Source organism: Electrona antarctica (assembly GCF_951216825.1).
Source record: "Electrona antarctica genome assembly, chromosome: 15".
Classification (NCBI taxonomy): domain Eukaryota; kingdom Metazoa; phylum Chordata; class Actinopteri; order Myctophiformes; family Myctophidae; genus Electrona; species Electrona antarctica.
Genome location: NC_136796.1, coordinates 23,602,011 through 23,615,242, shown reverse-complemented (window position 1 = coordinate 23,615,242; position 13,232 = coordinate 23,602,011). Strand labels below are relative to the sequence as shown.

Sequence of the window (13,232 nt, the reverse complement as noted above, 5' to 3'; positions counted from 1 at the left end):
TATAATGTATAAAAAGCTTTTGAAAATAGCCTATCTACAAGCTCACAATGCGTCTCATCGCAACGCATTGAGAGCTTGTAGAATCTACAATGTAGATCGTCTATTTTCAAATGGCCAAAATGAAATGGTTAATGTATGTAGTGGAGTAAAAGTACAATATTTGGATCCGAGATGTATTGGGAATTGGAAATACTCCAGTAAAGTAAAAAGTGCTTATTTACCTTATGTACTTAAGTACGGTACTTGAGTAAATGTAGTTACTTTCCACCACTGATCTTAGAGTTATACAACTTGCTCAACTAATGACAATTCAATTAAAACTTTATTGAATTACATTACATTACAGTGCTACACTACAGTTAAGTGTTTGAAATACAGTAACTGGACGTTTTGTGAATATCAGTGTGGCAAAACATTTCCTTTGGCAGTAATTCTCAGTGAGCTCAAAGTTATATACAGTACATATGGCAAACACGTTTGCCATATAAAAATGATTTGGATAAAAGCATCCTCTAAAAAGGGACTCTTATAATGACAGCTGCACCATGTTACCACATCCCAAAGCAGCCACTATCACATTTCTGGCACACAAGCTTTTAAGTCATACTGCAAAAAATAACTTGCTTTTGAAGCATTTTTGCATTTGCATTTTAGGTACATAGATGGTCATTACACATACCTGTAGAACTGTTCCAATTCCAAGTGTAGGAGCAAACACTAAAATTATATGTTGTAGTATTTTGAGAAGTGGTCACCGCCAGACAACACATGTGTGGAAATGACCATTGTGAAAAATATGCCAGTGAAACATTTTCTCAAAAATATTTTTTTATTAGAAAAATTTACCTATAATGACAACATAGCAAAATGACTTCACAAGAATTGTCAAACATATACCTTGTGGCTCAAAAACGTAATTGGCTAAATAATAAATATGCCTAACAGGGAATGTAAACAAAATACAAGAAATAAATTATAAATTAAATCACTGAGGAAGAGTTAGAAACAAGTTTCGCTCCAAAAGTACATATCCAGCAGTTGAAGACTACACAATGATTGGTGTAAAATGTATTTTGTATGCATGGTTAATTCTTTCACAGTGTGGATGGACACAATATTGAATGTGTGTATGAAATGTATCAACCTTCATGTATGATTTATTTCTTGCTAAATGGAGTGTCAGGAAAGCCCTTGTGAAATAGTGCATCTTGAAATAGGGCAGCATATTTATTCATTTTTGGCATGTTCTACTCTTTATTTCAGACAGGGGGGTGTAGAGACACAGGAAACCAAGGGCAGAGAGATGGACTATAGGAGAAGGCCTAATTACAGTCTAATTAAATTACACCACTGATTATTCAAGGCAAGCAACTGGCTTTAACCACTTAAACCCTCTAGTCTTATAGTAAAACAGAGCTGTACTTGGACTGCTTTTTCCATCTACAGATTCTACTCCAAATCTTTTTGCCAAAAAATAGCCGACCTACAAGGTTCAAGTAAACTTAACTAGAGAGTTGATGACACAGCTGGGTCTTTGCAGCATCTATTCGTGTCAGTTTTCTCTCCAGTTTGGTGGCAGGTACAGCTGCACCTATGGTTCTGAGTTTTTCAGAGAGCTGTCGAAGTTCATGTGTACCTGCATTATGGACCCAACTATTTATCAGCTCATAAAGATCACTGCGGTGAGTCCTCATGACGTTTTCACGCAACTGTTCTTTGCCGTCTTTGGCCGTGAGCTTCAAGGCCAGCCGGCGAAGTCGCTTGACTTGCATGTTCTGGTGGAGGAAAAAGGTGGGGAGGAATTTTCTGAGGTAGTCAGCTCCATCTATTAGAAGAGAATAGACAGAAATAATCAGTGCTGGTCTGGAATTGTACAAACAAAAACCATACATTTCCTTTGGCCACATATTTTCTTTCAAATTATGCAAAAATTGGCAAGTGGAATCAAGGAAGAAGAAGGCAGACAGCTGGGAAGAAGTGAAGATTCAAAAGGCACTGGGCTATGGGCAGGGGACGATGCACAGGCTCTAGACTCAGGGGCTGCACAGCCTGCACTAAGCTGGGGGGGGGCACCAAATGCCAGGTCAAAAAGAAAGAAAGGCAGGACACTCAACATAGCCATGGATTTACTTGTTTACAGTAAGACTTTAAAAGGCAAAGAGGCTGTATTGAGGAGCAACAAGGAAACGTTTTTGCCAACAAAATAAGTCCATCAAATACTGTTTCCCCCAGTTCATAAGGCTTTTTTCTTTATATTTTTATTTTTAAATTATATTATTATTATGTATTCATTTTTTTACCTTGAGTGTTGAGCTCCTCACACGTTGCGCACACATTGTCGTGCCAAGTGGAGCCTTTCAGTACCAGACGCTGTCCACTGGCATCACAGTCTGTATGAGCCGAGCAGTTATGACGGGCAGAGACGCTGTCTGAGTAGAACCCACTGGAACATACTTCACACACAGTGTCCTGTCCAGAGGTACCTGGAATTTAGCATGGGTTGATCTGTTAGTGTTAATGAGCCCAACTGTAACAAAACATTGCAAAGTGTTTGTGTGTATATATATATATATATATATATATATATAGAGAGAGAGAGAGAGAGAGAGAGAGAGAGAGAGAGAGAGAGAGAGAGAGAGAGAGATGAGGTGAAAACCGAGCTACACTTCTATACCTGCCCACTATACCAACACATCAGACACAGATACTGCCCCCAGATTACTACCCAAGCAGAGTTTGAAAACATGACAACAATGTGCCAACATTACCTACATGTATAACCATTTATGACAATGCTTGTGGTTTGTAAGCACATTTTCCAAAGAGAGAGAGAGAGAGAGAGAGAGAGTCTGTGTGTCTGTGTGACACAGACAGACAGACAGACAGACAGACAGACAGACAGACAGACAGACAGACAGACAGACAGACAGACAGACCATTTAAACCCCTCCATCAGATCTGTCCAACAAGTCTCATTTGAGAGCACCATGGTTATTGTTAATTATGATGGAAAATATTATAGGCTATACAGTATATGATGCGCCAATATATATATATATTTTTTTTTAATGTAATTTAAATGCCTATATATGATTCGTTTTCTATTATAATTTTTTAAGCCTGATTTATACTCCTGATTTATACTTCCTTATTTAGTCCTTAAATATGAATGGCTCTCCCTTGCTTTTTCTTTTGGCAACGTGTGTTAACTCCTAGACTTTTGATTGATTGATTGATTGAAATTTGTATTTCACAGCCTTGTTTACAACAGGGACCGCCATAACTGAATCAGTGAAAGCCTGTATTTAGGTTTCCGTTCTGGTTTGGCATGCGTAATTGCGCACACGCACCTGTCCAAGACGTGTATAGGCTTGATCACATATCTCATAAAAAAAAAGAGAGAGAATATGAACAAAGAAAGTAGGCTACGATGATGAATAGAGGAAAGAAGCGCTGCCGTGGTCCGACTCCTTTGTTGTGAACTGAAAACAGGTGCTCGTTGGCGAGGGTTCAAACATGAAAAGGGGGTCCAAGGCACTCTGTTCCAGTCAAGTGAAAAAGCCTTTATTTATATATGGCATGGCAAAGATCATTAAAAATGGACCAACGACGAGTTGCCAAACGTGCAGGCCATACCTTTAGACAACACTCCATGTCCAGTGGGGCAATCGCTGTGCCTGACGCAGATGTCATATTTCTTCTTCAAGAAGTAACCCTCTTTGCACTGGCATTCGCAATTGCGATCGGCGGTGCACTGCAGCTTCACCTCCTGGTTGTGTTCGCACATGCCGCAGCGGAGACACTTGTCGATGTGGTTCCACAGCTCCGTGAAGGAGCCCGGCGGGCACCGCGCGCAGTCGCTCTCCTTGGTGGCCGTGCAGGATGCCCGGAGGTATGTCCCCGGGGGACACTGGTCACACACCAGCCCTTTGTTCTGGAAGGTCATCCGGCTCTCGACGCTGCACGCCGCCTTCAACAGCATCACTAACAACACCAACAACTAAAAAGTAAGAGACAAACACAAGCCTGTTCGTTTTCAAACTTATTTGGAGGCGGTGCACCTAGGCTATGGGTTACTTTATTTGTAGGCTATATGGTCGATCTAATAGATTACATCTCGCGAGTGTTCCACTAATATTTCAAACAGGGATACGAGGCGAGTGGATCGATTCACCTACCATATTAGAGTGCGTTCACTGGAGCTCCAATGATGTAGCCTACTGTAGCCTAGGTTACCCTTCTGTAGCATCCGTTGGTTGTTTAAAGGATGGTCGGGGTAGTGGCAGTGCTCTCTCTATTTATCGGCGTAACGAATACAAATAGTTATCGTCACGCGCGCGTGCACGTGACATCATTAAAACTCCGTGATACCAGTAAAAAAAAACACCATGATACCACTGATCGTCATCTATGTACGCAATAACCAAATTAATAGCATCATCATGACACACTAGGCTACCATTCCATTTCCATGTTGTCACACCAGTCAGTGGAGTGCGGCGTTTGCCTCTCCTGATCTTCCGTGGCAAAATGCCCAAGTAGTGACGCGTGGATCGACGTTGTAGAGATGGACAACAGGGACTATGTTTATGTAATACAGATATACTATATACTAACTATATAACCCGGGCCGGGTTATATAGTTACCAGAAACCTTTGATTGTGGGACACTCCCACATGATATGTATAAAAGTACCAGCTGTATTTGCTCATTCTATAAGCTTTCTGAAAAAATATAAAATATGTTTTATGGACAAAATTGAAATGGATCTGCTGATGATTTGGGTTTCGGGATGCCATAATAATATTTCCCCAAACTCTGGTCCAATTTGTAAATTGATAAATTATTGGTTTATTCTATATTTCATGGATGTTTATTTCTGCATTACAAGTAAAAATATAATGAGCTGTCCATGGTGCTGGATTGAATTTAGTTTAGGCCTATATACAACCGTTAATTATAGGCATTACAGAAATCTGGACAATAGAAAAAGACAGGTTATAATAACAGTGTGGCATGATCCACGTTGATCTCAGTCAACTGTGACAGTACTATGTCAAATGGCATCACATTTTGATCCTTATGAAACAAATGTGTTTCAGCAATTGTATTGGTATCATACACTGTATGACAAAGTAATATACTGTCTGGTTCATTATTGGCTTGTGTATTCAGGTGAAGTCAGGGAAACACCACTCAAATAGAAAGTCCCATATATCCCCTCTGTTAGAGTCATGCACACAATGCATTCTCTGTGGATAATGACTTGAATCACTGACAGCATTACTAGTTTCAGACAGTCCTATTTCTCTTTCGCTTCGTAGCTCTAGACAGAGGCATGGTTCATTGACTGCCCCTAGTCTGTAGGAATAATGACATTTGTATATGTGCCAGGTGGATAGAAAAGATTACAAAAAGGAACTGCAATTCAATCCCCCTTTGCACCCCACTGAGATTGTGAGAAGTTTAGGCTATGCTATATATACATTCGGGTATGCAGTATATAGCCTATAGAGCACCGAAGTCCTGACGTCACTGCCCTCTACTACCAGTAGAGGGCAGTGAGCGCCATGGTTCATGTATCTTTTTATAAGCATTGTACTCTCCATAGGGGGATTTTAGATCGCCTCATATAAGAACTGTGTTTGAAAAATAAACCGATCACCCGGGCCTTTTCACTCATATGGATATGAAGCATCGACTGAAGGTGGAAATGTACAAATATACCCAAAGAGTAACAAAATAAGCGTTAGAAACGAGCCAAACAACCCAGAGACTACATTTCCGGGTAGGCTGCTTCTGCCCGCAGCCCGTCGCACAACAGAAACTGAACGTTAATTACGTTTATTTTTATTTTTATTTTATTGATATATAATGTATCGTGGTTAGTACGAGTCGAGTCACCACCAGCTGAGCTTACGTCAACGAGGAATCTCAGGAACGCAATATGTTGACAGCTGGGGGTGACGTATATGCTCAGCGACATTGCATTCATATGTAGTTTCAAGGCTTTTGTGGTCACATTAATTCCATTTTCTCTAGAAACTGGCTGTATCAAATATGAATGAACATCATTAACGACGCACAGCCACTCCCCTGACAGAAACGCCGAGGTGGTCGGTTTATTTTTCAAACACAGTTCTTATATGAAGCGACCTAAAATCGCCGTTTGGGGATCTCAATGCAAATAAACAAATACATGAACCTGGAGATTGACGACCTCTACTGAAAGTGACGTCAGACTTCGGAGCTCTATACTCATATGCTATATATACATTTGGGTATGCAGTATATAGCCTATACTCAGTATACTGTATATCTTAGGTCATCTTAATCGAACAGAGAAGCAGGAAACACTTGAGGAGCAGAATAATAGGCTAAATGGGCTGATGGATGGAGGAAGTAAAAACATAACCTATATGCCGAAGTCGAGCTTCTCTCATTATTCTACAAGTCTGTTAGGCATACAATGTGGCCTTGTATTGGTATATATGTTGTAGTGTCCAACCTATAGGGATTTTTGTGACCGATACCGATAACCGATTTTAGAGAGGAGATAATCACAGATAACCAATATGCAATCGATATAGTGAATTCTTTAGTTGGAATGAAAATAGGCCTTTTTCTGTATGGATTGTGCAAAGATTTTGCAATGATATGATATGATCAGGTACAGTCACAGTGACAGTAGTACAGACAGCTGCGTTCTTAAACTAATATCTTTATTCAAGACTTATAATCTATAATTTTAACTTTTCACTCCAAGAGCAGTTTGGAGTAACTAAGTAGTGTCAGTAAATTGTTGTGCTGACATTTCAATAAATACATTTAAATGTACCCACATTAGCCACAGACCCCCATTTGATACTATTTCGCTCTCTGGGACTACATGCACTGTTAGTTTTACTCTGAGGGTGTACAAATGGAACCAAAAGGACCCATCAGGGTCAATTTGGTTCCATTTGTATGCATTTGTATATGCATTTGCATCCAACATGCATTTTCACCAATACGATATGACCCATTATGACCAAATAGGGCAATGAGGGCATGAGGGTGATGATATATCAGTGGCCAATATATCGGTCGGACACTAATATGTTGGCATATTGTATCATATACCAGCCCATGCTATTTCAGAACTTAACTTATTATCAGGTCTATGCGTCACAGCCCCCTTTCATGACGACGACAGGCCCAGGAAATAATTCCCCATGCATTTTCCCACAGACATTTCAAAAAGTATTTATTTAAAGATCTGTAAGCCTCGAACAAAGCCAACTCGGATCGTGACAAATCATGACAACAAACAAAAAAAAGTTTTTGGGGCCGAACAAATTATATAATTACAAAGAAAAAAAACAACAAAAAGTGTTGCAACCAATTATTTGTTCGGCCCAATTTTTTTTGTTTGTTGTCATGATTTGTCACGATCCGAGTTGTCTTTGTTCGAGGCTTACAGATAAAATAAATACTTTTTGAAATGTCTATAGGGGAAAATGAATGGGGAATTATTTCCTGGGCCTGTTGTGAAAGGGGGCAGAACTGCAGCGCCTACAGTCAACTTAGGCCGTAATGTTTGTTCTCAGTGCCCTCTACTGGTACATGAAAGATATAATCCCCAATGTATAGGCCCATTTTTTTTTTTCTTTTTTCTTTTTTTTTTGAGTGGTGCAACCACTCACACGGGTGTGATTTATAACCACATGAACCCTATAGCGTCCCTATTCTGGGGTGAACATTCGGCAAAAATACCATGCACAAGCTCTCCACTCCCATTTATTGCCATTAATATGGGACCATTTTCTATCAGATTTCAATGCAATCAGATTGAATAATCCTACAGCAACATCAATTCAGAATGCAGTTTTGCACTGCGTTTTAACAGATCTTGAACACATATCCATGAACACATATGAACTAGTTATTTTTTGGTTATTTCTGTATTTAAAAGTATACAATACAGAAATTATATTTTATAATAATTATAGTATTATGAAATAAAGTGCCATTAGTAGGTTAAACTGGAGTTGAGAAATACACTTATATGTGAACCTTTATTTTTAAAGAGGCCCTTTAGTTGGGTGCTATGGTTCAAACTAGGTCAGAGATCCGCTGTGGATGGAGGGAAAAAACAGTTGTAACTCAGGCCTTTTTTGTCTTCTTTGAGGCGAGTTCTTTTTTTACGTTCACTAAATTGTTCCATGCTATGTTTGGGCATGAGAAAACCTTTGTTCCATCTCCACAACCACAATCTTCTAAGTTGATTGTCGGTTCTATTTGTAGAATGAAGATGGTGATGGGTGGCCCTCGTTACACTTGCTTATCCTCTATTAAAAGCAAAACAATAATGAGAAGTGGAGAGTAAGGGAGCCATGAGGATGCAATCATTCATTGTATGTTGGTATCAATTTTTTAAACCGTAGCGTCCCTATTCAGGGGATGTCATATTTGTCAAAATATGAGAACATAGGTTAAAATAGCCGCTCTACAAGCTCATAACATGACATGATTTGAGCGGAAAATAGGAGGGGGAAAGAATAGATGCCTGGTCAACATGTTTTTTTGTGGTTAAAAACATATTCACTCACACCATAGCAGCAAAGTCATTACCATCTAAACATCTCAGCTGTGGTAAACATCTCTGTGTGGTGGAAGAAACCTAACAGTTGTTTACGTATCTTCCCAAGAGATTGAATAATACTGTTGATGTAAATGTCCAAATGAACAAAGGGTGTTTCAGTCTTGACTGCATCTCAATAACCAAAAATACAGCTTCACAGTTCCTTCTGTGAATGTGAATGGAGGTTAATTGCTCATAAATCTGTGTGTTAGTTTTATTCCACTCCATTCAGCCTCACAATGTAAACACAAGGTTGGTTGGTTTACATTGCATCTCTTTAGATAAAGTGTGTTAGCTCTATGGTCCATTTTGGTGTCAAATCAAAGGCCAAAGTTGGGGCCCCCGCTGGCCGCCACATAATGGGCGCATGTGGGTGACAGCGTGTCTATCTCCACTGTGTCCTATCAATAAAGGACACAGTGGATCTCTTAGAAAATGAAGAGAAAATCAAAGCATCTTAAACTGATGAAACCCTCCTTTCAGCAAAAGAGATACACAAAACATGGGGAAATGTTCCTTTACGTCATGACAAACCTGTGGTAAGTTACTAAAATGTATTGGTGCTGCTGAGTACAGTGTCAAAAGCAGAGCTACAATCGAGGAGGATTAACATTGAGCATCACCTGAATGTGACCAGCAAGCTTGACAATATACAGTAATATACTAATTTAATTTACATTACAGAAGACAAAAAATTTGAAGCCTGTATGAAAAACTATTTTAATCTCTTTCACCTGTAAACCTATGATGTGAAAAGGAAATGTTAATTTGCTTACAGAGCTAAATAAACAACCATAATATAATGGTTTCATACTCAATTACAGTATAATCACTGCAAAAATATTAACTAAAGATCTCACATGTACATGCATATCCTAGTATTGAGTTAGTATAGTAGTTTTTGAATGAACAGTTATTTTAGTTTGCATAAACTCGTGAGGTAGCTACTTTAGGTAGTTGGTTGGAGTCACATTATCCAAGAAGCGGAGTAACACATCACATCAAACAAAACAATGTCTTGATTCCTACTGACGGGCAGGATCCTATCTCCTGTTTCTGTAGCGTGTGGCAGCTTGATGTACAAGTACACCCCTTGGACATGATATACTAGTAAACCTCCTTGCTGAGTGCCAAGCAGGGAGGCACTGCATGGGTCCCATTGTCCAGAGTCTTTGGTATGACTTGACCGGGGATCGAAACCCGACCTACACAGTATCAGGGCGGACACACACCATGGCGGACACACACCATGCTCAAGGCCACTGAACAGACAGGGGCAGTCATGCCACTCTATCTACAAAGGCCACAAGCAAAAGTGAAATAGAACTGAAAGTAGTAATGCTGTTAGGTATTCAAGTCATTCACTAATCGGAGAAAGAAGAAATCTACAGAGAAAGCATTGTGCGCATGACTGACTTTCTAAGAGGGAGCTCAGAGGTTTTCTATAATGAAGTGGTATTTCCCTGACTTCACCTGAATAAACAAGCCAATGACCCATTTTGAACCGCACTGTAGGCATAGGGATTACTTTGTCATGCACAGCGTTGTCTTTTGCGGGAAACCACAATATTGAAAGTTTCCCACAGGTTTAGGTCCAGTGAGATGTATTGTTCCTTTCCCTTGTTTATGAACAGTCATTGTGACTGTCGTGTTTCTGAATGTTTTGTCTGGCTCTTTGACCGTCGAATACCGTATGTCACACAAGACATCTTGAATGACCGCACTGTAAGTAGTTGTGATTGTGACTACTCACATAACTACTCTCAATGCAGTAATGGAATAACACAAGGCACACTCTACTTTCTGTCATTGACAGCCCATACATCCAAACAGAAAAGTCCTAACTGATTGCATTAAACAACGTCAAACGACGTAATACTCACTTTGCCACTCACTTTGCCACTCGATTTGCCACTCACTTTATGTATGCACATACCCTTTATAACACAAGCTTATGCTTTATTTTTTATTCTTATGCTTTTACACTCGTCAAACAAAAAGAGGTACAGGCAGCCAGCAGCCGTAAGCAATTTTAAAGTGTTTAAATCTGTCTATTTTCTGATGATAATCATTGTTAGTGTTTTTGTTCAGTAACAGGAGTCTCCCTGTCTCGCTTTAGTAAACTAATACATTTTAAGGTCAGGATACCATTTTAACAGAGTCAGGAGATTGAACTAATATATAATACTGGGAAGTGAAATTAGAAGTGATGACACAAATACATTTTAAACTGGAACACTATAAATGGGTACTCTATCCTGATTGGTTGCAGTTGTCACTTGTCAACCCACCTGAAAATGTCATGTTTTATATAGAGCTTTAACTTATACCATATACTTTTACCCCCATCTATAATCTCTTGTAAGCTTGTAGACCTGCTATTATTGTGTCCGTCCGTCCGCCACTGGAACATTTTCAACTCAGCCTCATGGTGGCGCTATAACTGGCCAATTAGTGTTTTTACCTCTATCTGCACGGATCTGTGTTAAACTTTGTATACACACTCCCTAGAGGCCAAGGAAAAACCTTTGCCTGGAATCTTTCACATCTGATCTTTATAGTGCCACCAGGAGGCCGACATATGTAAAACACATTTTCTAATATTACTCCTTCAGATTTTATCCAAATTTCACGCAAATTGGTACACATGCTCGCCATAGTCATGTGATCAAGACAGGTTTGTTTGATTTCTCATAATCCATCCTGATTGGCTACGATTGGCTTCTAAAGTTTTCAGGAGTAGCCCGCTTTGTACCTGTTTTGTACAAATCGCCACAACTCCTCAACGCAGCGTCCAATTGCGGTGAAACTGTGCATGCATATTCCCACTATGCTGAGGAAGAAATGCCACTTGACAGTTTTCAAATCAGCGTCATGGTGGCGCTCTCCAAGTCGCGTCACACACACACACACACACACACACACACACACACACACACACACACACACACACACACACACACACACACACACACACACACACACACACACACACACACACACACACACACACTACAGTAGGGCAGAAATGGGTGAGCTGTTTCATGTTTATATTACTCCTAAACATTTTGCCAAACATCACACACACTCCTATCCTCCTGGTGGAGACCTGTGCCCAGAAGGGCACTTTTTCTAGTTGCCAAATGTTACTGTCCTTCAGCTACCAATATTGACCGTGGAACCATACAACAAAAACAACCTCTATAAAAATATAAAAGGGGGGCACCCGGCGCCTGCTGGCCTAGTGGTCCAGGCACATGCCACTTATAGGCCTTGGCCTGACAGAGCGTCGCATGTACGAGTCCCGTTCATGACAATCTTTGCTGAATGTCTCTCCCCTTCTCTCTGTCCATCTTCACTAAAGGCAGAAAAGCCTAAAACAAATCTTTAAAAAAAATAAACGTTTACATTTAAGTGCAATTCTCATTGACTGTCCATCTTCACCTACTTTGAAATTAAGGTTTTATTTACGGAAATATAAACATTAAACAACATTTAAAATGACATTATTTTTACCAAATCATCTAATCAAGTTAATTTAATAGTCAACAAGGCCTGTTACTCTTTTTTTCTTTTCTTCTTTTTTTTGCAAGAATTATCTTTGAGTTTGGGAATTCTAGCCTACCTGGACCACCAACAGTGACAGTACTGTCAAAATAAACCTTTCATAATCCCCCATGCGTTGACAGCACATCACATTACAACAACAGCAACAATTAACTCATTGTGTACTGAAGGCTTTAATGATCTCATCTTACCGTCTCACAGCTATGTGTGTATATATGTCTACGCGTCCCTGTACGTGTCCTAGCAAGGAAAGCTGCAACACAAGCTGTAACTCTGTCATTTCTCGACCGTTTCGGACGCGGGGTCCCTGGGAGCGTTCCTGGGTTTCTGGATGTTGCGGGGGCCCCGCTCACTTCACACAGGTGTGATTTTCAATGCACCAATAAAGGCATACAGTAGGCTATGGCCTTATTTGGTATTATTTACATTCTTACCTCTCTCATCCTGGGCTGCATGCACAGTAAAATCCTCAAGAGTTAATTTGTCCATCTTATTCTGCCACAAAAGATCCCTTTGCCTTGAAGGGCTGTGCTGTGGTAGGCTTGTGACAGGTCTTAATTAATCAAGTGGGGACACCTGCTGGAGGACTCTGACACTTCCCAGCTGATTCCAAGGTGTTTTATAAAAATCACACCTGTGTGAACTGAGTGGTGTAAGGTTTTATATAGCATGATCAGCTGTGGTCTGACGTAATGTGAGGTATTATATAAGGTAAGGTATTATATAGCCTGATCAGCTCTGATCTGACGTAATGAAATCAGACCCGGATGTGATTTCACAACTGGCTTTTTTTGTGCAGAAAAAATGAGCATGGTTGCTACGGTCATCCAGTTCACCCGGGTGTGATTTCATTACGTCAGAAATTATTTTGAACATAGCAACCATGCTCATTTTTTCTGCACACAAAAGCCAGTTGTAGGAGTGGTTTACACCACTCAAAAAGAGTAAGGTCATCTGTCTAACAATTCCATCTGGCAGATGCAGATTCATTCATCATTAGGAGGAAAACAGCAGCCAGTTGTTCGATGCAATGCATTGTAG

The 13,232-nt window shown here is 40.0% G+C and overlaps 1 protein-coding gene across 2 annotated transcripts; it reads right to left on the bottom strand.

The window, feature by feature from the left end:
- Positions 1–1,424: 1,424 nt before the first annotated feature.
- On the bottom strand, positions 1,425–12,734 carry tnfrsf11b (tumor necrosis factor receptor superfamily, member 11b). Of its 2 annotated transcripts, none has more exons than XM_079521725.1 (4): positions 12,626–12,734; positions 3,637–4,000; positions 2,301–2,483; positions 1,425–1,825 (listed from the first exon to the last, which is right to left on the bottom strand). In XM_079521725.1, the coding sequence occupies exons 1-4, from the start codon at positions 12,644–12,646 to the stop codon at positions 1,503–1,505; spliced, it is 891 nt and encodes a 296-aa protein (XP_079377851.1). In that variant the 5' UTR covers positions 12,647–12,734; the 3' UTR covers positions 1,425–1,502. The 2 variants fall into 2 exon arrangements, with proteins under 2 accessions (XP_079377851.1, XP_079377852.1); XM_079521726.1 differs by lacking the exon at positions 12,626–12,734 and adding an exon at positions 4,179–4,225.
- Between the last annotated feature and the right edge of the window lie 498 nt (positions 12,735–13,232).